Source organism: Dromaius novaehollandiae, chromosome 19, assembly GCF_036370855.1.
Source record: "Dromaius novaehollandiae isolate bDroNov1 chromosome 19, bDroNov1.hap1, whole genome shotgun sequence".
Taxonomy (NCBI): Eukaryota; Metazoa; Chordata; class Aves; order Casuariiformes; family Dromaiidae; genus Dromaius; species Dromaius novaehollandiae.
The window spans coordinates 7,281,240-7,307,995 of NC_088116.1; the positions used below are offsets into that span (position 1 = coordinate 7,281,240).

A 26,756-nucleotide genomic window follows, 5' to 3' on the forward strand; every position below is an offset into this window, starting at 1 on the left:
GGCTGGCTTCGCCTCCAGCCCCCTGGGAGGGTTTGCCTTTAATTTGCTTTTAAAGCCCCAAGCTCCCTGAGTCTGGGCATTGAGAGAGCGTCTCAGCGCTCGGCATCTTCCCACTGCTCCTATTAATAATTCCCCATGGGATTTCTCTTGCACGGGGCTCTCCCAGCCCAGCTTGGAGATCCACCAGTCTCGAGGGGAAACGCTCTGTGTCTTTTTATTAAAAAGACCCATCACCACCCTCACAGCCATGTTTAGTTTTTTTTAATGGTAACATCACATCCCTCCTGCGTTTCTCCATTTCAGCCTTGCAGGCTGGGCTCCGATTTTCCCTGTCTCCGAGATTAAGTGGCAACCAATATGTCCACAGCTATTTTCTAACTGGGCTGGAAAATACTGGGGTCCCCTCTGGCCTCCTGCAGCAGGTATCAGAAAAACAAAACCAAGCCCAGCCACGTTTTCAGGGTCGATACGAAGGAGGCATCAGACGCGGCACCAAAGATATCTGGGAGATGTCTTAATTGAGATGTGGACACCTTTTAGCCAAATACTGAATCATCCTTGGTCAGATACTGTCAAGGTCAGAAATGTTTCATTCACAAAATGCTGAGTGCTAAAAAAATTATTGCCAGAAGCCTTAAATGCCATGAAACCGCCAACCTAGCCCTTCCCTCTCTGTCCCCCAGAGAGCCGGACGCTCCATGACCTTTCCTAGTAGGAAATTTTCAGTCTTTCCTGATTATTCCCCATCCTCTCCCTCTGTCTGGGTTTTCTGGGGGGTTTATTTTATTTTGGATGGCTGCTGCGGGTGGAGCAGGGGGCTCTTTTGACCTGGGCACTATCGTTATCCCATGGTCCTGGGCTGCTCTGGCTTGGGTACATCATTAATGGACGTGGCAGCGGCACACGTGTCCCCAAACCCTTCGTGTGGGCTTTAACGCATGTTTTTGCAGCGAGGGAGCCCGGATCACCTTCCGATGGGTGCTTTAGGGTGGCTCCTTCCCTGGACCAAGGTCCTGGAGGAAAACGAGCATCTTTTTTACTGCTTCCTGATATGCTTTGGGCAAGACCCAAATCCTGCTGCCTCCCGCGTTGCCCCTGCCCGCGCGGGGGCTCGCGCTGGATGCTGGGATGGCTCCCGTTCGCAGCCCAGACCCCGAGGCTGAGCCTCCTCTGGGCTTGGAGAAGCCGCATGGCATCGAGGGAGCGCCAGCCAGGCTGGGCCGCGTCCTGGCCAGGGAAGGGATGTGGTGAGAGATCGATGCTGTCTGCAGTGCCGACGTGTACAGGGATGCTTTTCCCTCGGATGGGGCCCCCGGGAGAGCTGTCTGCCTCCCTGCGCTGGAAAGGTGCCTGGGCTGGGGCCGGGTGCCCTGCGCCTTGTCGGGGAGCACTGGCTTGGCTTAATGTCATTATCTGGGAGGTGCCCAGGGATGGGAATGTGTGGTCAAGCAGGACAAGGGGGGAATGCTCATCCCGGTGCATGGAGGGACCCTGTGCCCAGCATGAGTGACCCTGGGCTGGGGCCAGGATGAGGCCCGGTGTCGTGGGACAGACTGAGGGCAGCTGGGATGTGCCCTCTCCCTTCCTCTGCCTGCTCCCACTCTTGCATGCAGGCAGGAGGAGGCAGGAAACCTGCCTTTCCTCTGCGTCCCCCTCCCAAATCACAGCAGCCCACTGCTGCCCCAGGGCTGCCTCCCTGGCGGAGCTGAAGGGGTTAATCAGCCTTGCACAGAAGCTGGTAGAGGCCAAACATCTCCCTCCAACACTACACCCCGCTGCTAAATGAGCTCCTGAAAAATGCATGGCCCGAAATTGTTTTCCGGGGGTTGTTTCCCCCAGGGGAGGGCAGGGGCAGCCTGGAGAAGGGCTGGAGCTGCCCGAATCCCCGGCGGGAGCTACTAATGGCACGAAGCAAAGGGCTTCGCTTGCCTCGGCTCCAGATGGGACCCCTCAGGGCTCCCCTGGGATGAGCTGCCCCCGTCATTGCTGGGGTGGCCGCTGGGCTGGAGCGGAGCGGGTGCTGCCTGGGGGAGCTGGCAGCCCCGTCGGCCTGATCCTGCCTGCACGCGACAGCCCGGGCAGGTGCTGGGGACGGGAGGCTGTTAGGCAGCAAGATCCCACCTCTGCCTTTGGGGAGCCCTAAGCAACAAGTCACGGCCGTGCCAGCCCTCGTCTTCACCCTCCTCTTCTGCCAACATCGGTGGCAGCGGCTACATCTTGCAGCCCGTTTGCAGGGCGAGTGACCCGGGGTAAAATCCAGACGGCAGCTTTTCAGTCACTTTTCCTGCCCTTAAATCACCCAAGAACGAGCCAGAGAGCCTGCAGCTGGTCTCGGGTTGCTGCTGCTGTGGCCGGCCGTGGGGACGCCGGGAGCCCTCGGGGCCGGGATGCAGGGCGCTGCGGGTGCGAGAGCCCGGCCTCGGGCCGCGACTGCGTGATGGCGCTTGGCTTTGGGGACCCGAAGCGGCCTGGGTGTGTGTCATCCCCGCAAAGCCGGCTTTTACCCCAGGCGGAGCATCACGCGGCAGAGGGGCTGCTGCGCGAGGCCGGTGGCTGTACGCCCACCCTGGGTGCAGCATTTGGGAGCCGCGGGGCTGCGCGGTGCTGAGGACCTGCAGCTCGGTGCATGCCGAGGAGCGTCTCTGGCCTGATTTGGGCAATCCAAGTCGCTGCTGCTTGTACCTGGGCTGTGATGGAGGCGGCCTGGGAAGGGCTTTGGGGCAAAATGCGGGGCGATTTGGCCCAAATTCCTGCTGCAAGGGGACACCCTCACTTGCTGTTTCTGCCTCAAAAGGAGCTGCCTGCGCCGGTTCCCGAGCAAAGCGGAGGTGGTTTTTGCCCTAAGCTTTTCGGCGTGGGGCTGCATGTTTTTGCAGCGCCCGTCTCGCGAGCAGGGGGGACGCTGGGGACGGAGCGGGGGGCAGCCACCACTGCTGCCGCGGGGAGCCCCAGGTGAGCTCATCCCTGCAGCACCCTCCGGGGCTGCGCATGGCCCCTTATCTGATTAGGGACCGGGGGAGGCCTAAAAGCCTCCGGAAAATTAAACTGCCGGAGCCGAGCCGGGGGCTATTGGGAAACCAAAGCAAATGGGCTTTTCTCCTCCTCTTAAGTGCTTTTTGCTGTCTGTCTTTCCTTCTTGGCCGAAGAGGCAGGGAGGGGGGAGGGAGATGGGGCAGCGAGCGGCGATGTTGCCTTTGATTTCCTGGCGTCTGCTTGTTCCTAACTCAGCTCTCGTTCTTTAAAGGCTTTTATCTGCTTTGGGTGATGCACATCCCCTTTCCCCACCAAAATGACTCCCAAAGGACCCAAAACACAGGCTGCCCCTCGCCAGGCTCTGCAACACGGTGCTCCTGGGGAAATCTTCCTGCAGCTACCACTGCCCAGGGCTGCCCCGCCGTGAGCAGACAGAGGGTACAAAATTATTCCCCAGAATCTACACAGCGTTTTTGTCTTAAAAAAGAAAGAAAGAAAAAAAAAGAAAACAGAAAGGAAAGAAAAGAAATGCTATTGCGAGCCTTCCTGGATGCCAAGATAACCACCCCCTGCTAAATAGCAGCTGTAATTAGGTTCCTTGAATTCCCGGCGCTGGAGAAATGTGGCATTCATGAATTTTCTGCGAGGATGCTGGACTGATCCTTTTTAATATGTTATTTAATTGTGCGATGATTGCTCTCCCGCGCGCTGCATGCAAATGGCCCCGGATGGCCCTGGGCAGCCTGGCAGCGAGTGCGGCGTGGGGACGCGGCCTCGGCCCCTGTCCGGAGGGCTTCGCGCTGCCTTTCCTGCCCCTGCGAGGCCGATCCCAAGCCTTGGAGCTGGGGTTTTTGCTTGGAATTGAAACAAAGGATGAGAACGTCGAAATTTCCCCCGGGGTAAAAAATTTTGGAAGAGAGGGGGGGAAAAAATCACTGCTGTAGACTGAAATGTTTCCTTCCAAACCCTTCACTCTTTAATAGATCTGTAGGGTTTAATGCTCACGCGGCCATTTCATTTCACCCATTCCCTTGTGCTGAGGCCCAACAACTTTAGTAATGTTGACTTGTTATATCAGATAAAATATTAAAGGCACATAATATAGCCTGAAATGAATATTTTAACAGAACGTAGAAGTCGAGGCAAAGATGAATCCAAACAGTAAAATTGAAATGAGACATTTTTTTCCTCTCTCGCAAGAGTGAAATGGTTTGGCACGATGGCTTTGATTCGCCCTTCCGTTACTTTTATACGCTATTAAAATATTCATTTTAATATTATAAATATTACATTTAATAACTGCTGCGCTGCTAAAATGTTTGGGGCACCAGAAAGTCAAAACAATTAGGCGGTTTGCCCGCCGGCCGCGGGGGCTGCCAGCCCGGCTGGGGAGAGCGGGACGAGCCCCCCGCGGTCCCGCACCCCTCCGGGGGCCGGTGCACCGGCACAGACCCAGCTGGGCAGTTACCTGGAATAAGGGTCTTTTGGGCTTTAGAAATAACAACCTCAAATTAATTTATGGCAATTATGGGATTTCTATATTTGTGTCACTATTGGAACTGTATCAGGGCAAGTTGGATGATAGAGAGGTGTTTTGGGTGCTGCTTTGAAAGGGAGGGAGTCGATATATATTTTTAATCGTGCTCCGGGCTTGTCAATCCAACACCCGCGGGGAGCTGGGCTGGGGCACGAGTGCTCCCGCCGCTAGCAAGGCGGCCGATGGCGCGGAGACCTTTTCCATGAGGAACTTGGCTGCCCGCGTTGATCTTTACCGAAAAATAGCTGGAATCTGCCCCCCCGCGCCACGCGTCCGCTGGGGTGGCACTGCCCCGGCAGCGTCCCAGGGCTCGGTGCCAGCGCCCCGGCAGTGCCGATGCGCTGAAGGAGACGTCTCTTCCTTCTCCCCCTGTTCGACAAGAACCTTTCCAAACATTTACAGGATTGCGCGTTTGCTCGGGGAAGCGGGGGCTGATGCGCGAGGTCTGATTAGACCCCGCGGCTGGCGCGGGAGGGCTGGGGACAGCCCAGTCCCTTACGTCGTTTCTGCTGTAGGTGCTAAAGGGGCTGTCGGGGCCGGCGCGGTGCCGTCGGGCGTCAAGTTAATGTCTCCCGCTCGCCGGGGCCGTCACCGCCGCTGCTCGCTGTCCCGCCGGCTGGAGCAGCCTCGGCTGCCGGGAACGGCCGGGCTTCGCTTTCCCTCTAAGCGATGCAACGCGCGCTCATCCATCGGCACCGGCGGAGGCTGGGTGTGAAGCAGGGCTGGGGAAGATGGAGGTTTGGTGACCTGTCGATGGTGGCAGGGCGCGTGTGCGTGCACTGGGTAATGCACACCCTTGCATTAAGAGGCTTAAAGAGGAAAATAATAAGCCCTTGCTACAAAACAGGGGGAAATAGAGCTAATTGCTTTTCTTCCTCAACAAGCTGGGGAGAAGGGAAAAAAAGAGGGAAATGCAGTGTGGAAGGCTGTTATCCCACCTGGCCATGCCCGGGTTTGCTTTCTCTGCTGTATCCCAGCCGCTTTGGTGTGATGCTGCTGAGCACCGGGGGCATCTGCGCGGCTGCAGCCCCCCATGACCAGTGCAGCCTTCCCGGCCTCCCGCTCGGGGCTCCTGCAAGTCCAGCCCAGCCCTGTTCAACCCCCCCCCCCCCAGGTTGTAGCTCCCAGCAAAATCGCTGTGTGCCGAGCCGTGCTGCTGGGCTGGCTCCTGCATTGCCCCATCCCGGACGGTTTCCCTTTCCTCCTCTGCTGGTGGGATGCGACTTTGACAAGCTGCGACCTTTCAGATAAATCACCTGTAGCAGGGCACGGATGCTGCAGCTGGAGCTCAAACGAGGCGGCTTATTCTGACCTTGCTTGCACTGGTTTTGGCTTAAAACTCCCAGGATTTAGCTGCGGCGTCTCCCCGGCCCGGTGGGACGAGCGGCAGCCCCTGGTGCCGGCTGGCCGGGCACCCGGCAGCGCCCGCCCCGCGCCTCGGCCCTCGCTCGGGGAAGCGAGACTGCAGCCGCCTGCCAAAGCCAGAGCCATAAATAAAATCCAGCCGGGGTAAAAATACTTATTTCTGTAACAGTAGAAAAATATCCCAGCGGTGGTGCCAAGAAACTGCCAGGAACGCTGTGGAAACGCAGGAGGGAGCGCACCCAAACACCCCGCTGTAAAAGCTCCCGTCGAGTGGGAGGGAAAGGCTCCCGTGCCGGGGCAGAGCGGTGCCCTCGCGGGCCACCCCGGCTGCACGGGGACCCCGGGACCCCGCGTTGGCTCTTGGGGTGCCACACCGGCCGGGGCCGAATCGGCGTTGGGGCTGCCGCTCTCGTGCATCTGCCGCTTTGCCCTCCCCCAAAAGCAATCAGGAGATTGGCTTATAAATCAGGATTTTATGAAAACAAGTGCCGTACGTGGCTGTCGCCCGGCGCTGGGCTGGTTGAGTGCGTCTCCGCGATAGCCGCCTCCGAGAGCGACGGGTCCCCTTTTCCCGGGACTGCAGGCGCTGTGGCTTTGCCAGCCCCCGTTGTGCCACCGAGGACCGAGGGGGGACCTTGGCCACAGCCTTGTGCCGGGGTGATGGTGGGATTTTGGGTGTGCTGGGCCCTGCTGCACCAGTGCCCGTCCTCCATCCTCGTCCCTGGCCAGCACCAGGCTGCACGAGGAGGGAGAGCATGGGAAAGCCCTGCTGAGCCTTCCTCCACCCTTCTCCTCCTCCTCCTCCTCCTCCCAGGCTGCTGGTGTCCAGGACAGACCTTGTCTCCTTCCACCTCCTCTCTCTAGCTCTGGGGATCTCCCTCTCCCTCTCCCCTTCCCGAGCACCGTTTGGGAGGCGGCTCCCCGCTGCGCCCCGTCCCGCGACGCCCGAAGGTGCTGGGGTGCGGGGGGGGGGGGGGGCTCGGCTTGGGGCGCCCCCTCCCCTGGGCCCGAGCCGGCCCTTCGCGGGGCGTCTCCGGCTCCCGTCGCCGCTCAAGGTCAACGACGTTGATTGCCGTGAGTGACGCTGGCCTTAATGGAGACGTCGCACGCGCTTCCAGCGTCACGAGGCTCCGGGACGAACGCGCGGGACGACGTTTCCCGGTGCAGGGAGATGGGGAACAGCCCCCAACGCGCGGACGCGGCCCGGCGCGATGTCTGCAGCTCCGGAGGGGTGTAGCGGCTGCCCACCCCGGGAAGGGGGAGGAAATTATGGGGCTTCCCACCGCCGCGGTCTCAGCCTTCGCCTTCGGCCGATGCTCCCGGGTGAGCGGGGGCCCCGCGCGGGGTGCGGGGAGCTGCTCCCCGGCTCTCCGTAGCCTCCCGTGCAGCCGGGACGCGGCCCCCCCGGTGCCCCCCAGGAGTGCGGGCGGTGAGGCCGAGCCAAAGCCGAGGCCGTGCCCAGCCGCGCTGCCGAGCATCTCCCGGCCCTGCCGAAACCGCTTCCCAGCCGCTGCGAGGCCGAGGGGGGACGGCAGCCCCCAGGGGACCGGGGTGAGGGGCTGGTGGCTCCTCCGGCTGGAGGTGCCGTGCTGGCTGGGGGGGTCCCCGGCCTGCGGGGGGGCTGCTGCCCGGCCCTGCCGGCGTGCACGGTGCTGCAGGGCGCCCGGGCTGCAAGGCAGCGGGGGCCGAGGGGGCCGGGGATGGAGGGGGCAGTGCTGGGGGGGGGTCGGCTGGGACCCTGCGTGGGGGGGGGGAAGGGGGCTGCATTGCCTTGCCTTGCATTGCCTTGCATTGCACTGCACCGGCGGGCAGCGCGGCTCTCCTCTGCTTCCTCCTCCTCCTCCTCCTCCTCGCCCAAGAAGGAGGAGGAGGAGGAAGGCGCCTCCCCCTCCCGCCCTCCCCGCGCTGGCGCCCACCGGAGCCCGATGCGGCTCCGGCCGGGCGAGCGGCCACGGGAGCGGCCAGCGGCGGGGCCCCCCCGCGACGGGCAGGGCCGGCCCGGCTGCAGGCGGGGGGGGGGGCGGAAAGGGGCAGAGCCCCCCCAGACTTGCCGCTTTCCCCAGGGCTTTTGCACCCCCCCCCGCCTTTATTTTTCTCTGCGAGCGGGAGGAGGGGGCACCCCGCTCCCTCACCTGGGGGGGTGGCAGCGAGCCCCCCCCCCCCGCCTTTGCATGCCGACGGCTGCCGCCGCCCGCTCTGAGCCCTCGCACCCGGCCGGGGGCTGAGCGCCCCCCCGCCTGGAAAGGCCCCCCCGGCCCGGGGCGCTCCGCCGCCCCGCGCCCCCAAACTTTGCCTTGGATGCAGGGACTCGTCCGCTCTCCTCCGCCGAGGGTTTCTTGCCGCTGATTAATTGCATCTGCCTGGGATTAATTACTCACCCTCCTGCTTTTGTGTGTTTTTTTCTGTTGTGCTTTCTTCTTCTTTCTTTCTTTCTTTTTTTTTTTAAATTGTGGGGAGTGCTTTCATTCTTATTTTTTTGGAAGAAGCTGCTTGGAGATATTATTATTATTATTTTTTGTGCATGGGGGGGCTGGCGACCTGCTAGCCCTGCAGCATCATCCTTGATCAGCACATCCTTTTTTTTCCCTTCTTATTTTTAGGGGGGGTTACACGTGCTCTTCTCCCCCCTGGATCCCTGAGGAGGAGGAGGGGAACCCAGCCCCCCCCGCCGCCTCGGAGCACCCCAGATGCTGTAGTTCGCCTGCAGGCGCTGGGGGGGTTGCGGCAGGCTTGGGGTGCGGGCTGGGGAGGGGTGGGGGGCCGGCGATGGGGTGCCGTGCTCGCTGAGCTGGGGGGGGCCGAGAGCCGAGCCCCCTAACCCGAGCCGGGTCCCCCCCCCTCCCGCCCCCAAATTCTGCCTGTGGCTGCTGCTCCCGGCTTGCACGTGGTTGGATTTAGGGGATTTTTGCGGGTTTTTTTTTTTTTTTTTGGTGCTCGGTTTGGATTTTTCTCCCTGCCGGGGGGTGGCCCCGGGCCTCGCCCGCCCCCCCCCCCCGCGGCCCCCCCGGCCCTGCGCGCCCCGCACCGCAATGGCCTCGCCGGAGAGGATGCGCCCGGGACCGGCCGCGCTGCTCTGCTGCCTCTGCTCCCTGCTCGTCCCCGGTAAGCGCGGGGGGGGGAACGGGGGGGGACGCGTCGGTGTGTGCCTGGGGGCTCTGCCCCCCCCGACCCCTGCAGCCCCCCGGCCCTGCAGCCGCCACCCGCCCGCGGCTCCCGCCCGCCGCCTCCCCCTGCCCCGGCGCCCCCGCTGCAGCGAAACGGGCGAAGATTAGAGTTTATTCCAGGCTTAATAAAACGCCAGATTGTGCTTCTGCGCGCTCCTAATGGGCTGTTTCCGCGGGCAGGGAGAGGGGACGGAGGGAGCAAGACGGGCTGGGGGGCGGCGATGCTGCCGGCCCTCCCCTCCTCAACCCAAACTGCCCCTGTCTCTTGCTTTCTTAATGCAGAGATGGATTTAGCGTAAGGATCAAAGTCTTTATCTGCTATTATCCACCGGCTTATCCCCCGGCCAGGGATGCTCTCGGAGCCTGGGATGAGTTGTGCCAGCAGAGCTGGCGTGGTGGCTTCGTTTTGGGGTGCGTGGGGGGGGGTGCAGCCTGCTTGAGTCCCGTGTTTCTTCTTGACCCCCCCGGTGCCTTTTGGGGAGGGGGTTTCTCGCTCGCGGTGCTGCCCGCCGCCCCCCGGCTCGGCGCGGTCTGGGAAGGAGGGGGGGCCCCGCGCTCCTGCGCTCGCTTTCCCTGAGTTGCATTCAAATCACTGCCTTAACCCTACGCCGCGGCGGAGACACCCCGCTCGCCCCCGGTGACACCCCCGGCGAGGCCGGAGCGGGACAGGGCCCGGGAATCGGCAGCCGTCGGGTGCTTCTGGCGTGCAAGCGACCCCCGCGAACCCCCCGGCCCCGCGGCTTTCCCAGGTGGCTGACAAGTGCCGCAACTTTATTGAGCATCTTTCGGCGCGGCGGATGCTCCGGCTGCGTTATCCTTGGGATGAGTCGCGTATGCCCGGGCAGGACGGTGCTCGTTCGGCAGAGCTCGCCCCGGCGAACAACAGGTAACCGGGCTCCCGGCCCGCGGTCCGAAGCAGGATCCCGCTGGCGCTCCCTCGCATTCGCCTTTCTGAGATCCAGGCGTCCGGGCCGCCGCTTCCCGGCGCGGCTGAGCTCCCGGAGGCGTCTGTCAGCGCGGCTGGCGGAGACGGGAAATCTCTGTATGCAAACGATTAATCAGGAATCGCCTGCCTGCGCTGCCAGGCTGTGGGCGGAGGGGATGGAGGGGACAGATCCCCTCCCGGGGGTCTCCACGCAACCAGCATCCACGGGTGCTGCCATCTGGCCCCTGGGCAGTGGCACGTGATGAGTTGGTCCCTGTCTCTGCGGTGCCGGCTGGGACGGGGGAGCCGAGGGCTGCTCGCGGGGTTTCGGGGAGCCGTGTCCGGCTGGGCTGCGACAGTGGGGGACGTGCCGGGGCTGGCAAGGCCGGAGCGGGGGGTTTTGCCGGCAGGATGCTGCAGCCGGCGGCGGGGCTGGCCTAAGGGGAGGCCCCAAAGCCCAGACCTGGCCCTCGGTGCCTGGCGCCGGTGCCCAGCGGGGAGCAAACCTGCCCTTGCACTGGGGCGCAGCGAGGGACCGGGCGGCTCCCCGATCCGAGGACTGGCTCCGCTTGGGCTGCTGCGGGAGCTGGCCGGCATCTCGGGGGCAAAGAGGCTTTGCCAGGAGTTTTGGGCTCTTTTTGTGATGCAAAGCTGCCCTCGCGGCCACTTTGGCCTTTCCTGGGCAAACGGAGGTCTCGGGTGAGCCGGAGAATGAGGCTGGAAGCTCCTAATTCATCCGGCCTTTCTTACGGATTGCTTGGGCCGGCCGCTGAGGTCGGCTCGCGGCTAATCGCTGCCCGTCTCTCCCGGTCGGGTGGTATTTTTTCCCTTTCTTTCTTTCTTTTTTTTTTTTTAATAGCAATCCTCAGTAGCGACTTCGCACCCTTTGTGTTTTCCTGCCGGCTCCGGGAGCCCCGGGAGCTGCTTGGCTGCCTTCCCCGAATCAGCTGCTTTCAGAAAGGGGCTTTTTGGCATCTCCGGCTGGAAGAGGAGCCCCGGGGTGGGGCCGGCCCCGGGGCTGCACAAGGCCTTTCCGGAGTGACGTCGCATGGGAACGGACGGGCCCCGGCGTCCGGGGCAGCGGCTCGGCGGCGGTTGGCGGATGCCGCGCGCTCAGTGCGGTTGCGCCGGGCGGCTGAAAGGGCCTTTTCGGGATGCGGTGCCGCCGCGCTGGGGGGGGGGGGGTTCACCCGTGCGCCGTGGTGGCGGAGCCCGGACTCCTGGGCCCCTCGCTGCTGTCTGTTAAGCCTCTCCCAGCAGCTGTGCCTCAGTTTCCCCCCTGCTTGAGGCAGCTCCCGCCGTGGGGAGGTGGTTCGGGGGATGCTGGGGGTGGGAGCGCTGTTATCCAGCGCGTGCCCCGCCGGCGCGAGGCTGCCCTGCGTTTCCCTCGTGTTTGGTGCTGCCCGCTCCCCCCCTCGAAAGCAAATAACTGCCAAAAAGGAAAGAAATGAAGGTCGCGGCATGGGAAGGTGCTAATTCGAGCAAAGTGAGTGCGTGTGGGGCTGGAGGTTGGAGCATCCCGCCACGATGCCGGCGGGCATCCCGCGTCTCCGCTCCGGCTCAGAGCATCTCCGGGCTGGGAGGACCACGGCAGCCGTCCGTGGGCACCGGCTGCCCCCGCGCTGGCCGGCCCGGCACGCAGCGAGCCTCCGGGCTGCGGGGCTCTGACCGCAGGTTGTTTGGGGGAAAATCGGCGGGGGAAATCGCCGTCCCTGCCGGGCGAGCGCAGCGGCGCTGGGGATTTTTTTTCAGGCCAGCAGGTGGAGATAGGCTATAAACTTGGCGGCCGGGCGGCGAAACCCGCGGGTGAAAATAAAATGCACCGGGTGTTTATTCATTTAGCAGCAGCCATCCCGGGCACGCCGGAGCAGCCCGGGGCGGGGAGGGCAGAGCATCCCCTGGCCCATCCCGGCGGAGGCAGGAGCCACGTCGGACGGGATCTGGCCTCCTCCTTGCCGTCGTGGCTGCGTGTGGTCCGCGGTGCCGTGGGGGTCCGGGTGTCCTTGGGTGTCCCCAGGGCCGTGCTGGGTCCGGATGGATGGATGGGACAGCGGAGCAGTGGGTCAACCCGTGCAGCACCCGCTGCTCCTGCCTCCAGCTGCGTGTCCTTGTCCCCCCCAAATCCAAGGAGCAGCGGATGGGAAGGGGGTCACGCAAGGGCACCCCGGAGCCGAAAGCCGGAGGCCTCCGGCTTTCGGCTCCGGGGTGCCCTTGCGTGACCCCAGCTCTTTCCTGCATCACCCCTAGCAGGATGGTTGGGCTGCGATGCGACGATGCCGTGCTGGAAATGCCACCAGGGCACCACCTTTTTCTTTCCCCTTTTTGCGTTTAATTTGGCCTCCCTGGGACGCTGGATGCGCTCAGCAAAGCGTAGCCTTGCTCCGCTCACCCGCGGCGGAGGAATCGGGCGGGAGAAGGTCAGTCCCCCTGTCACCAGCAGGGAAACGTCGCAGGAGAGGGAGAAAAAGATGAGGGACATTACTGGCAGCGCAGTAGAAATTCTCCAAGCGATAATTTTTGTCCGGGGAGCCTTGAATTTCTAATGTGAGTTTAAATTCGAGGTTGAATAGTTGCCTGCCTTCGTGTTCATTTTTGCAGCCTAGCAACAAGTTGGTCCTTTTAAAGATAAAGTGAACGTTAGAGTCATGGGTTTCATTCCTGTGTATTTAAAGATGTGTTAGGCACCTTGATACCCTCTGCAGGAGCTGCGTTCTTGCGCGTGCATGTCTGTGCGTGCACATCTGTATGTGTGTTGTATGCACATCTGTGCATGCGCATGGTTGTGTGTGCACGTCTGCTTGTGCATGCATGTGGTTGTGTGCACATCTGTGCATGCATGTGGTTGTGTGTGCACATCTGTGTGGGCACATCTGTGCCTGCATGTGGCTGGGCACATCTGTGTGTGTGTCAGAGTCCTTTCTCCAAGGAGCAGGTGACCGTCTCGCGGCCACACGCACGCCTGCATCGCTTTCCCCCTTGGACTCTGCGCCTTGTTTTTAGCAAAGAAGGTTTTTTACTAGGCTGTCTTTGGTGTTTGAGTCCAACCAGTGTCGGCAAACCCAGCCATCATCTCTGGGTGGGTTTGCAACGCTCCCCTCTGAGTCTGGCTCTGCCAAAACTAGCCCCAGCGCCGTGCTGCTCCGTCTCCCTCGTGCAATGATGCTCTGGATGGGGACGGGGCAGGGACGGTGGGTGCCGCAGGGGCTGCCAGCGCCGTGTGCCACCTCTGATAAGACCATGCATCTTGCAGGGTCAACAGATGCCCCTGTCGCTGATGGGTCCTGGCCTGGTTCATCCCACCTGATGCCAAACTCTCCGGCCTTCCTGGTCCTGCGGGACCTGGCGTCCCCTCGCGTCTCTGGGGTGAAAATAGCAGGAGCTGGGTGCCGGCCATCGCCTCCTTGCAGCCTCCCTGAGCGCTGCTCGCCTTGGTGACCTTTCCCAGCTCCGGGGGGAAGCTGGTCCGTGCCGCTTCCCCGGAGGTGCCGGCTGGGCCTGCCGGGGAGCAGCCGCGTGGCTGGAAGGGTTTGGACCGGGCTCAAACCAGCCAGCCCGGCAGGCCCGTGGGAGCGTCGTCTGGCAGGGCAGGGAGACGGAGGAAGGGTCCCGTGGGAAGCCACAGCAATTCCCCCCAGGGTGCTGGATGGTTTTTGGAAACCTGGCCTGTTTTTAGTACTGCTCTTATTATTCATCCCACCGTGACCAAATGCTAAGTTCCCTCCTCGCTCTGGCTCTCTGCAGGAGGCTGTTAAAAAACAGGAGGAAATGGAAAAACAGCCTGATCCCTGCAGAAGACAGACGTTGCAAGGAAGCATCTCGGCACCCTTGGGGGACCCGGCTTCTCCCTTGGCGTCTGCCTCCCTCCAGTCCCCCCTGGAACAGGGCACTCAGCATCGCAAGCGGGGTTAAACGGGGGGACCGGATGGATGTGGCCCATTCCTGGCAAATCCAAGGAGACAAATGGTGAGGGAAAGATTGTTTTCATGACATAACCTGATTTTCAGCTCCTGTAATTGCATCACCAAAATAGCATGAAATTGGAGGGTGGAGGAATCTGTTAGCGGCTGGTGTATTCCCCTCCCGCGCACGCGGCGCTTGTCGCTGCCGCCGTACCAACATCCCATCCATCTGGAAAAGGTCACTCTTGCTAATCTAATCGGAGGCTTTTATTATTAAATACATGGCTCCACTAACGAGCGACCACCCAGAGAGCGGGGGAGACGGGCTGGGGAGACGGGCGCCAGCGGCGACTTCCCAAACGGCGGTGGGGTCTCTTGGCCAATTCCCGTCAAATTTAGCGGTGGGTTGCAGGCCCCCGCTGCCGGTGGGGTACAAGCTGGGTTTCTCAACCATCACGTCTTCCCCAAAACCATCCGGCTTTTGGGATACAGATGCCGCTTTCCCCGCGCTGCTGCTTTCCCCGCGACCGGTGCCTTGATTTTATTAAGCTGTTGCTCGACTTGTTGCTGCCGGCAGCTGGGCTCTTACTGCTCACAACGTACCGGGTTTGCAGCGCAGCCCCTGGTTCCTGCCTCACCTGTCCCTGTTAGGATAAAACCCTTAACTATCTGGTATCTTCTCCCTGGGGAGACACTGTAATCAAGGCAATTCTCGATTTTCTTCCTTGATGAAGTTACTGGCTCCTGCTGGTGAGCATTTTCCCACCGCTTGGACAATATTTGCCATCTTTGATTTTTCAATAGCTCTTCTAGAAATGCAGTGCGGCTCCTGCCAGGGCTCCAGGCATCAGGGAAAGGTCCCGGCTTGCTGGTCCTCACCCCTGGGCCATCTCCGAGCTAGGAGAGGGGGAGACGGGGACATTTCTCACGCTCAGGATGCTGAAAACAGGACTGGATTGCGTGGGGGCAGCGGGGGATGCTCTGCAGACGCTGCAGGTCTTCAGGCTCCTCTCTGCTGTTAGGTCTAGCAGAGCCCCGAGTCCCTTGCAGGAGTGGCAAAAGTTGAGAAATAATTCCTTAAAAAAAAAAAAAGCTACTTTTTCCTTCTTAAAAATTAATAAGATTGAAAATGCAATAACCTCTGCTGACGGCTATGCTGCGGCTGCTGGATACGCTCCTCTCCGGGTGCCAGCTAAATTAAAAAAAGAGAGGGAATGTATTCAAGTCATGCATGTTTGATGCCGCGGCGGCTTTAACAGGCAGCGAACTGCTGAGCTGGCAGGAGCCACCGGCTAAGCGCGCGTCCCCGGAGCGGGCACGGGGGCTCAGGGGCTCCGGGTGGCCGGCCGTGCGCGGCTCGCGGCTGGCATGGGAAGCTAAAATCCTGTTCACGGCCTGGCAGAGCGGTTGCAAGGAGAGGTTCAGAAATGGCAGCGCTTTCGCCCTCGTGCTGCAGGGCTCGGCGCCGCTCGGGTTTGTCCTGCCCGGGGCTCCCCCGGGGCTCCCGCGGTGGTTTTGCGCCTCTCCCGTTGAATCCCGCTCCCTGTCCAGGCGCAGCCTGACGCGTGTCACCAGGGGGAAAATTAACCATCGTCTAATAAGTGGGAAACGTGCTGCTCGGCGTTTTCCAGCCGAGCATGAGCTGGTGGCAGGGGACAAGCGCAGGCTGAGCGCACGGCCGGGGCGGCCGCGATTGCAGCAAAGCCGCCTTGGCGGCGCGGAGAGGTGGCCGAGCCCGGGCAAAGCCGGCGCGTCGGAGACCCAAGGAAGGGGCTCAGGGTCTTCTGCGCCGCTGGGATTTGCAGGGGTGCTGCAAAGCTGCTTGCAAGCAGCTCTCCCTGCCCTCTGCGTGCTGTGCCGTGGCGGGGGCCGTGGGACGTGGCGGAGAGGGGCCGGGGTGCCCCGAGCCGGGCACTGGCACGTGGCCGGGCGCCTCGTTCCGCAGCATCACCCCTAAAAGCCTATAGACATTCGTGGTCGGGCACTTTCTCATCTTTTTTTTTTCCACTTTCAATTCATTTCTTCATTTTTTTTCCCTTCTCCTAAAAGGCCCTTTCCTCCTCGTCCCCCCGACCTGTCCCTTGGCGTGATTTGTGGAAATTGCTCTAAAGTAGCTGCCGAATAAAAGCCTTGCCGGCTCCGGGAATTTATGGCAGGCTGCGCCTGTGCGCAGCACATCCCATTTGGGCCTTATTTATTTATTCCTTTAGGTTTCTGTCTTTTTTTCTTTTTTTTCACCCCCTTTTAATAATTTCCCGGGGGAAACGCAGACCTCGGCACCGCAGGCCTGACGTGCCTGGGCGGCGCGGGGACGTTTCCCTCCGCCGGCCGCTGCCAGCGTGGAAAGCCGGGCTTCGAGCCCGTCCTGGCGCCGAGTCCAGCCCGTGCTGCTGCGTCTCCCCGTGAGGCCGGGCTGCACCCGTGGGTGCTGCCCTCGGTGCCGAGGGCTCTTGTGCCGTTACCTGGCGGCGGTGGGCGAGGACCGGGCGGGCGCGCGGAGCCGGCGGTTCCCGCAGCCCCGGGGCTCTCAGATGCAATTAGGGGTCGCGCAGCTCTGCCCGGGCGGCAGTGAAGAGGGGGCTGTGTGTGTCCCCCCCCACCTCGCTCGCCCGGCAGCGGGAGCTGGCAGCAGCTGTCTGTGCTCTGAGAGCAGCCACCGGGCCGGCGCGGGAGCAACTGTGGCCCCAGGGCCTCCCGCTGTGCCGTGGTCCCAACACGCTGCTGCAGCTGCTGGCGTCCCCCGTCCCCCCCCCCCCGGGCACAGCCGTCGCTCCCTCCCCCGCCAGAGCTGGTGGAGGTGGGGAGGTCTCGGGGGGGCCAGAAGAAAGGGAGAGTCTAGCAGTGCCTGCAAGGCGGGTGCACAACCCTATATTAGACACCAGAGAATCCACTCTGTGCCAGCGCTGCTGCCCACAGGAAGCGTTAATTCCCTTTTCCTGGCCAGCACCAGCTCAGTTCCTGCCCTGGGATGGTTTGGGAAGCCCCAGCCAGGTCGCCTGTCCGGGGTGGGTGTTACAGCCCTTTGTGGGGGGCGCGGGTGAAGCCCGGGGGGGGGTCCTGCTGCCACCGCTCCGGGGCCGGCAGTGTCACCACGTCCCGCCTGATCCCCGCAGCCTCCTCGCAGTCGCAGCCGGGGTGTCTCGTCGCCGTGAGCTGGTGGAAGGTAATTTTACATTTGTAACAATTATTCACTTAATTGAGTTCCAATTAGCTAGGGCTGGAGACGGAGGCGCTCGCGCGGCGGAGGCAACGCGGAGCTTGTTGTCTTTTATGTTGCTGAAAACAATTTCCGAGTGCGTGGCTGTTGGGAAACATTCAGAGGTTGCCACAAGGGGCCCTGCTTTTATTTTCCAATTTCAGCTCGTGCTGTATTCCTGGGTGTTTTTTCTTTTTTTCCCTTTTCCCCCCCGGCTGCGGTTAACTGCAGGGAGGAGGCAGAGATGCGCTGCGGCGTCGTGGCTGTGCACCACGTTAGACGCTTCGCTAGCGAGGCCGGGGGGCTTTTTTGGTTACGTGGGAAGGGATCGCCCAAAACCTCCTCCTAACCTGTCATTAAAGGCTCGGGAGATGCCCCTCAGCAGGGTGAAATCGGGGAGAAAACGGCTCTGCCTGGGTGCTCCCCCCTGCTGTGACCCGGGGTGAGATCCGGAGGGGCCAGAGCGAGGGCGATCAGCAGCTGAGGGCTTGGGATCACCAGCCCGGAGGAGCTGGGCGGATGAGGCTGAAGGTGATGGAGAGGAGACGCGGCAGAGTTGGGCAGGGTCCGGCCTCACGGCGGGGATGCACCGGCAGAACGGCTCCGGTGGCGAGGGAAAACTAGGAAAGCGCTGGGGTGGAGGGATGGGGATTTCCTTCCCCATGATATCCCGTGGATTCCCTTCCCCAGAAATATATTGAGCTCAAGTAATTGCTTTCCGGACAACTTTTACAGCTTGCCTGGCCCGGGGCAGCTGCTTGCCGGGGGAGAGATGCTCTTGCCTGCCGGGAGATGCCGGGTGCACGCGGCGGTGCCCCGAAGGTGTTTTCACGGATTTGCTTCTCTCCGCGGTCAGGAAGCCTCCAAGCCCGGCCGGCTGCGGAGCTGGAAGCGGCTGCTTTCTCGGTGCCTTTCTTAGAGATAGGATCGTTTATAAATATTTCGGCATCTCCTCGGAGCTGAGTTGGGTCTGGCGGCGGACTTTCCCCACGGAGCTGAGGCGGGCCGACGTCTCGGCGTTTCCCCTGGGCACGCGGATGCCGGGGCTCCCTTGGAGGGCGCCTGGCCGAAGCCCTTGGGAAACGTGCCCGGTGGCCACCCGGCTGCCTCCGGTGGGGCCGGGATCCGGCGATGCCTCGGGTCTCCCCGCCACAGCATCCAGCCGCTCGCTCGGCTCCGGGCTGGTAAGCGGCTTGGGAAGGTTTTGAACATCTTGCGGAGACCCCAGAGGCTCCCTGCTCCCTCCCCTCTCATCCCTCCCCTCGCTCATCTGATTTTCTAGCGCTTTGCTAGCTGATCTTTGGGATGGCAGCCTGGGATAAGTGGGGATATACGCTGTGGGAGCCCCTCGCCACATCCCATGGGGTAAGCCGGGATAAAGATCCCCCCTGGAGCGCGGCTGAAGTGATCCCTATGGCAAACAGCTGGGGCCACGGATCAGCTAGAGCTCGGGGCTGCTGATCGCTGCCGGTAACGGGGAAGAGGGAAGGAGAGGAGGCGGCGGGGGCGCGTTGTGGCCTCCGAGAGCGGGATGGATACGTCGGGAACGGCCAGAGAGGATGACGGGAGCACGTGGATGGGCGGGAGGTGACGAGACAGCAGCCGGCGGGCTGGATGGACGGATGGATGGTGGGAGAGGCGGATGCCGCTGGTGGGGCCGACACTGCGGGCTCCCGCGATGCCCCTGTTTTCTGGGTATTTGGGGAAGAAGGGAAGGTGGCCGGGAGCGTGGCAGCATGGGGGTGCCCTCCTTGGGGGCTGGGAAAAAGCAACTGAAACCCCTGATTTCAGAGAAGGAAGAGGGGTTGCTCCTACCTTAGGGACACGTTTGGTCTCCTGGTGCTAGTGAAATATCGAGGTGAAACAGAATAGTGAAATTGGGTGCTAGAAATAGCAAGAGATGGAAAGAAAAAGGCATAAAGAAGCCCCTCGGCTCTTGGCAGAGCGCATGTGGCCATGCACTAGTGTGACTAGTGCTGTCAGTCCTCAGTGGGGAGAGGGGCAGGCGTGTGGGGTGCTGCGGTGCCCGAGCCGCTGCCCCTGCCTTGTGACTTGTGTGTGTCATCTCAGCCTCGGGGGTCTTTTTTGGTCCAGCCTTGATTTCCAGACGAGGGGCGAAGGCTCCTGCCCGACCCGGCCGGCTTCCTTGCTCGCCCTGTCCCCGCGTGCCCCTGGCCCAGCAGCCCGCGCCGGGCTCAGCGGCTCGGTTGGAGGCGAGAGGCTCAGCCCCATCTGGCTGAGCGGCTGCAGCCGGCGCGGGGTCACATCTGGCTCGGCAGATGTGGCTGGCCCGGGGGGCCCTCGCAGCCCGTTGTGTGTCTCTGCCTCCTCTGCTGCCCTCTCGCCCCGCGGGCTGCGCGCGGCCCCGACGTGTGCCGGCTCCCCGGGGGTGCGGAGGGAGCCGAGGGGCGTTAGCAAGGATGGGGAGATGCGGAAATCCCATCCTGCCTCGCTGCTGCGGTGGGTCCTCACCCGCGGGGGGTTCGGGGAGCCCCCAGAGGGGCCGGAGCAGGGCCGAGCACGGAGAGCTGCTTCTCGCTGCCGGTGCCCAGCTGCGGAGGGTGGACGGGCCATATGGTCCTCCCTGCGCCGGCCTAATAAACCCCGGGAATGCGGGTCAGGCGCCTGCAAATCCCATTCGCATCCATGGGCCGATGCAGGCAAGACCCAACAGCCAGGACTTAACCCGTCTCTCCCCCCAGCCGGGCCAGATGTGGGGGGGAACAAGAGCTGTGCTCCCTCCCCGGGTTGGCTGGAAACCGGGCTAGGGGCTGGTGGCTGTGCGTCAGGCCTGCAGTCTCTTGAGCTGTTGTGCTACCCCTCCATCCACCCACTCCTCCATCTACCCCTCCATCCATCCCCTCTTCTTCCACTGCCTCTAGCTTTCCTCTTGCTGCTCTGCTCTTTCTGTCTAGCTGCTTATATCCATCCTTCCACCCATCCATGCCGCCATGCATGCTTCTGTCCATGCATCCGTCCATCCGTGCATCCATCCATCCATGTATCTATGTATCCATCCTCCACTCTGTCTGCTGGTTTATCTATTCTTATCCACCCTGTCTTTCTTTCTTACCAGCTAGCTATCCATGCATCCATCCGTGCATCCATCCATGTATCTATGTATCCATCCTCCATTCTGTCTGCTGGTTTATCTGTTCTTATCTACCCTGTCTTTCTTTCTTACCAGCTAGCTATCCATGCATCCATCCGTGCATCCATCCATGTATCTATGTATCCATCCTCCATCCTATCTGCTGGTTTATCTATCCTTATCCACCCTGTCTTTGTCATAGATATATCCATGCATCCATCCATGTATCTCCATCCATGCATCTATCCATCTATCTTCTTCCTCTCTCTTTTCCTCCCTCTGTCCCTCTGCCTGCCAGCTGGACGTGGCAGTCTCACCGCGCTCCCCGATGCGGACGACCTCGCGGGGCCCCGTGGCAGTGAGGGGTTTGCAGGTCTCCCCCCAAACCGTGCGCCCAAGCCCCGGCACGTCCCTCCCTCCGCGGCGGAGAGGCTCGGGCTCCATCCCGGAGCCGCTGCCGGGAAGACGGCGCCAGGCTGCGACGCTGGCAGCTGCTCCGTCCGCTGGCACCCGCAGGGCTGCAGGCTGCTGCGTTAGCCCCTCTCCCGGCAGGATCGGTTTATGGCCGAGGAGCGGAGGCGCCTGTCCTGTTCCCCCCTCCGGGCGACAGATTAGACCATCATTTAAATGCGTTTTGTCTGCGAAAGGAAATAGCCTCTCTGGGTGCCGGCAATCCAGCTCGCGCTGAACTGATCTTGACCGTCTCATTAATCTCCAGCCCCGGCTCGTCCCTGCTGCCTCCTCTCTCCCGATCCGGCAGCGCCGGCGGGGCAGGCCTGTCCGTGCTCCTTACGGCTCGGTGCCGGGGCCGCATCCTGCGCGGGGGGGACCACGCGTCCCCGTGTCCCAGCACCGCCAGCGGCTCGAGCCCCGCAAGGAGGGTGCCCGCACCCAACGGCACCGGCACCAGCGCCCGCTTGTTGAATGCTGCGGTGCTGCCCGAGTCACGCGGGGCCCCGGCGTCCGGCTCGGAGCCCTGCCCGCGGCACCGGGCTGCGGCGGCGCCAACCAGCCGTGCAGATGCGGGGCCACATGAGCAACGTGTGTCCTCTGCTCCGCGGTGGGGTCTAAATTGTGCTCGGCTGGCTCGAAGGCAGAGGCAAATGGGAACGGGGAGAAGGAGAAAAATGACCGTAAAATAGAAATCTGCTGCCTCCCGTGTCTTTTCAGCTTGGTTTGCAAAAGCGAGGGGCCCATGCTGCTAGCTGGTCTGTGCATGGGGTGCAGCTATCTCTTCGCATCTGCTTGTTTCTCCCTCCACTGATTTTTCTACTTGATGGACAAACGCAGCCACAGCCGGCAGAGGCCTGGCAGATTCAAACCCCTCAGTGTCCTGTGGAAATTACTGGCTGCAGAGAGCGGAGAGAGGGATTGCTATTTCCCCTCCGTGCACAACCCTTATTTGCCATCAGAGAATCCACAGGGCAAAGAGGAAGAAGCAGGTCACTCGGGGCTCGGGGCTGGGTGGTAAATCGTGGAGTAAAACCCAGGTGCTTTTGCCCTTTGCAGCCCGGCGCCGCGGGCCGGCAGGGAGCCGCGGGAGCCTCCGCGGGGAGATGGTGCTCGCCGAGGCCGGGCGCCGAGGCTCGAAATGCCTGTCTCCGCTCGAAGGGACGGGCTGTGACACGCTGTGGCACGTGTGAAACCATCCCCAGGGTGGTTTTAACTCCGGGCCCCGCTGGGCTGCAGGATGTGAGTCAGGGATCCGTGTGCAGCAGAGCTAATCCGGGGAGGAAACATCTCTCGGAGCTGAGCGAATAACCCGTGGAGTGGGTAACTTTGGGCAGATTTTCGTCTTCCCCCTCCCAAACACATGAGATTTTAGGAGGAAAAAAAAATCCCACTGTTTCAGTGATTTGATGCCAAACCTAACCTTTTCGTTTGCTCCCCGTGCATCGTTCTTCCTTGCTGGGATTTCATCCAAGTGGTTAGTTGGGTTTGTGAATCTTTTCACAGCTCTGCTTTTCAGTGAATAAACGCATGTCCAGGAAAAAAATCCCCCCCCCCTTCTCATTACTGGGAGCGGCAGGAGCAGCCGCGGTTGCATAAACCAGGCCGGGCACGCAGGAAGGACATAAACCTTCATGCTTCGTGGCAGAAAGCAATCTCCGAGAGCCGGAGGTGAGGAAAAACCTTCTCTCTCTGGCCATTATTCTTGAAACCTCCAGTTGGCAGTTTCGGGCATCTTGCCGTGCAAGGGACCCTCCGGCACGGTCCTAGTACCGCGCGAGAAGGGCAGTTTTGGCCCCAAACCGGCTCCCCTGAAACCTCCCCGCTGCCCTCCTCGCTCCGTTTCCAGCCCCCTCGGAGCAGCGGGGCCGTGGCGGTAAGGAATCGCAAGTGGGGCCGAGCGCAGACGCTGCCCAGGTTTGCTCTGCCTGCGGATGCTGTAGGTTTAGGTGACGAGGACTTCTCCGGTACCGGCGTTTTGTGGTTTCCTGGTGGATATTTCCACCCTGGCTTGGTTCCTGCACGGGGTCCGAGTCCTTCCCGGGGTCTCCGTCTCCTGGTGCGCTTCCTGCAAACCGTTCTGGGCCAAGAGGGGATGCACTTGGCAGTCCTTAGGTTGTGTTTCCGGATGCTCTGTCTCGGGGCAACTGCTCCGCGTGCCGGCAGGGCGCTGTGCTGTGAGTGCTGCTGTCCCCTTCCTTCCTCCTCGCACGCATCCTTCATGCAGGCAAAGAGCCAAAAGCAATGCGGTGTAAAGCTCCGTGTGCACGCTGGGGAGGACAGCAACAGCCTTTCCGAGTGGCGCAGGGGGGCTGCGAACCAGAGCGTTGCGACCGTCCCGGCCGCAGAGCCAGTGCAGGAAGGGGCTGCACCCATGGGTGCCTTTCGGTGCCCAGAGCCTCTCCCATAGCTCCTGGCTCTCCGGGAAAAATGAGATGGGAAGTGGGATGGGGTCAGCAGGCAGTGGATGCTCCTTGCCCGGGGGACGTCTGGCAGGCGGCGGCAGCCGGAGGAGGTGCCCACGGCGGAGGAGGTGCCGGGTGGCCTCACCGGGATGCCGGCAGCGCTGTGCCGTGGGTGCCTGGCCCCGGGGAATTTGCCTGCCTGGTTCTCCAACAAGTTTTATCCCAGGCAGCGTAACTGCAGATGCTGTTGGTGCTCGTATCGGCTGCTAATCCTTTTATGAGCCTTTCTAAGCCGCTTACGTGCCCCGTGTCCTGCAGCAGTACGTTCCCCTGGTGGATCACGGGGTCCCCCGTTCCCGAACGCTCATTCGGCCGCGAGCAGTGTACTTCCCCGGCGCTGAAAGTGGGAGCCCGTTTGGATGCAAACCAGGGGCTGCGAAGTATGATTTTTCCTGGCTTGGGAAATCCCTAAGCCCCAAATCCCTAGTGGGTGCGAGGGAAGGAGTCCCCGTCCGGCTGTTTGCGCTTTTGTGTCTCTGGGTGGGAAATCCCGGGGCGCCCGTGGGGTCAGAGGGGATGGACGGTCTTGGAAGCGGTCCTGGCTCTGCTCCTTGGGGCCGTAAATCCCTGCTCTCTCCTCCCCGTGGCGGCACCGTGTCTCTGCTGCGGATCGAGTTGCGGGGCGGCACAGGGGACACGGTCTGTGCCCCGAACCCGTGGGGTGAGCACCCCGTTCAGGCTTGCTTTGGAGGAAGGACTTTCGCAGTGGGGCAGGGCTGCGGGGGGACTCAGGCATCCGGAGCGCCTCACTGCTGCGGGAACTGTGGCCTCCCTGGGGGAAGTGGGGGGGCAGGAATATTTTAGGTTCACTGGGGGTCCAAGAGGATGGACCCCACCTCGGGGATGCTGGAATTGTTTTCCCACCCCCAGTTACATCTCGGCCCCGTTCTCCAGCCAGGCCCCTGCTGTGTAGCATCGCCGTGGGGCAAGCCAGGCTCTGCGGACAGCCAACACCCCGTTGGAGAGACCAGCTCCCCCCAGTCTGGCCAGACGCCTTGCCCGTGTGGCTGCGAGGGAGCCCATGCCGTGGGGGGGCCGGGCTGGTGGCTGGTTTCTCTCCGTTGGCTCTTGGGGCTGGACCGCCCCACGCTGTGGGAGGGGGAGGGCAAGGGACGGTGGCTTTGGAGCAGGTGGGGGACGCTCGGGGACACTCGTCCTCTCTGGTCCACGCAGCGAGGGCCCCCGACCCTCTCAAGGGGCTCCCGGCACCCTCCTCCCCGCCATCCGTCTGGCCCTGCTGACGCTTCGAGACAGGCACCTGGGAGGGGGCAGAGCCGGTCCCGGGGGGCCGAGCCATCACATCAGCGTCTTTCTCCGCCGCTTGACACGTGTAATTTGGGATGCTGCAGCTCCTGTTGGGAAGCAGCTGTCAAAGCCGCTTGGGACCGTTCTGCAATCAGTGTTGGGAAACGAAGAGGCAGGGGCTCCTCGTTGCGCTGGTGTGCGGAGATGGAAGCAGAGGGAGGGGGGCAGAGGGGACCCAGGCGTCCTGGGAATTACTTGCAGTCACATCAGCTGCAAAGACCTTGAAATGTCTTACAGGTGCCTGGAATAGCAGTTCGATGTTTAGATTGGGGCCCAATTCAGCGGGGTGTTCGCTGCTCTAACCTGCTTCCAGCCGAAATAGCCGTGGGACCGGGTGGGTGCAGGCACGGGCGGCTCAGCTGCTTTGCTTGAGGTCACTCAGGAGGATTGGTGTCAGCGGTGGGATTAGTGTGTCCCAGATCCCTGCCGGGTGTCCCCAGCTCGGGGTGAGGCTGCCTCCCGCCCTCCTTGGCCTCCGCCAGCCTCCAGCTGCTTCGCTTGGATTTCTTGCAACAAGGTGGGACCGGCCACGGGCATCCGCCCGGGCAAGGAATAGGCTCCTGCTATTGCACTTGCTGGATTTTCTTCCCTCATGCCGAAATAGGAGCAAACCTCAAAGATGTGCAATAACAAACCCAAAGCGATGTTGCTTTGGTTTCTATCAGGCCTGCAGCAGGGAAGAGGGAGGGAGCAGCCTGCCTGCGGCGCCTCGGCTGCCCCATCGCTCTGGGTGCCGTGTTCCTCGGCGCAGGAGTCGTGTGCTGGCTCCCACCCCCCAGGGATGGTTGCTGCGTTTGCGAGGAATCGGCCTGTTTCATTTTGCAGGAAAACAGCTGGTTCCCGCTGTAGCACAGCGATGCTTGTTGTAGCAGCTCTCAGCGTGCGTCTTCCGGAGCCCATCCTTCCACTGCGGTCGTACAGCACCTAGCACTTAGCATCGGAGACCAGCGTTTCCCAGCTGCCAGCACAACATGTGCAGTCATTCAGCCCTGCATGAACTGCACTGCACAGCATCTGCTTTAGCAGAAGTGTTTTCATGGGTCTTTATTTCTGTTTCCCCTAAATGGCTGCAGTCAGGTCCTGCTTGGTCCTGCTGCGTTTGCAACCAGAGCGTTGGGGCGATGGGGCTGGAGCAGGAGGTGGCGGAGAGGGAGAGCCAGGGAAAGGGGACCAGCCCTGCGGTGGAGGGATTTATCGGGGTTGCGTGAATGCAGGGCTTGGAGGGGCGAGGGTTCGGGGCAGCGCTTGCCCCCGGGAGCTCGTAGCCAGCAAACTGTCTGTAGGAGAACTGGCCTCTCTGGCTTGGTGGGCTTTTATTAATAAGGGATAATGATCAAAATGAGGGACAAAAGGGAGGCCTGGATTTCCTACGGGCTCCCAGATCTTGGCGCTGCTGGCGTTTGCACAAGGCAGTGCATGCCCTGTGGCTGGGGGCATCTCTGTGCCAAAACGACCCAGTTGCTCCACGGCGTTTGGCCGTACCAGCAGGTCTCTGTTGCAGAGCTCTGGGACCAGACCTGCTCTCTGCGTGGGGAGCGAGCAGAGGTTGCCCTTGCAAAACGCTTTGCCAGATGCAGGGGAGATCCTGCTGGTGCAGGCGAGAGGACACGGGTGTGGAGGAAGGGATGAAAGGGGTGCAAAGAGCTTGCAAAAAAAGCAAAATAAGTGCCCTTCAAATGGAGAGAGGACTCCTGCAAGATCTACCCATTTTTTCCTCTTGCTGGGGAGAGGGAAGGGCTGTCTCTGTTTCTGTGCCTGGGAAACTGAGGCAAAGAGCTTGGGGGAGGAAGCCAGGACCTGACTGAATGTTCCTGGTCCTTGCCGGAGTTTTTTCCCTACGCGATAACGCTTCAGCCTTTTACAGGTTTCCTTTCTACAGCAAATTGCAGTGGCTTTAGCTCTGCTCACCTCCCTGGGGCTGCATCAATATCATCCTCATCAATTTGACACAGGGCTGTGTCCGTGCCTGGAAAACCCGGGGCTTGGCAGCTTCGGCTGGAGGAGCTGGTGGGTGGACGGCGGGAGCAGGCTGGACGGGGCTGGGAGCTCGGGGTGGCCCGGAGCGAGTGGCCGTGACACCCGCGGTTACAGGCAGCCCGCGGGGACCGAGCAGGTCTCAGCCCATCAGTCTGCCTGGATTTTGGTATTGCAAACTTCGTTGCTGCTTGTTTGCCCTCATTAGGAAGGCTTGCGAGGGGGTTAACAGATCTCGTGAAGCGAGCTGAAGGGATGCTAATTCTTGCTGTTTAACTTTGAGGCCTAATGGATAGCGGAGAGAAAGGATATCCGCGTTAAAAATCCTCTCCCTTAGAAGGGGACCTTCTCCCGGGAAAATCTCCGAGCCCTCGAGGCAGCACCACTCCCTTCCCGTACTGGAAACTCATAG

The 26,756-nt window shown here is 61.8% G+C and overlaps 1 protein-coding gene across 1 annotated transcript in view; it reads left to right on the top strand.

The window, feature by feature from the left end:
• The first annotated feature begins 7,885 nt into the window (after window positions 1-7,885).
• The window catches only part of TMEM132E (transmembrane protein 132E), a 36,611-nt gene continuing 17,740 nt past the window's right edge, over window positions 7,886-26,756 (top strand). Inside the window, exon 1 of the mRNA XM_064523354.1 lies at window positions 7,886-8,977. Coding sequence (XP_064379424.1) covers window positions 8,905-8,977 — 73 coding nt within the window. The 5' untranslated portion in view covers window positions 7,886-8,904. The remainder of the gene's footprint in view (window positions 8,978-26,756) is intronic.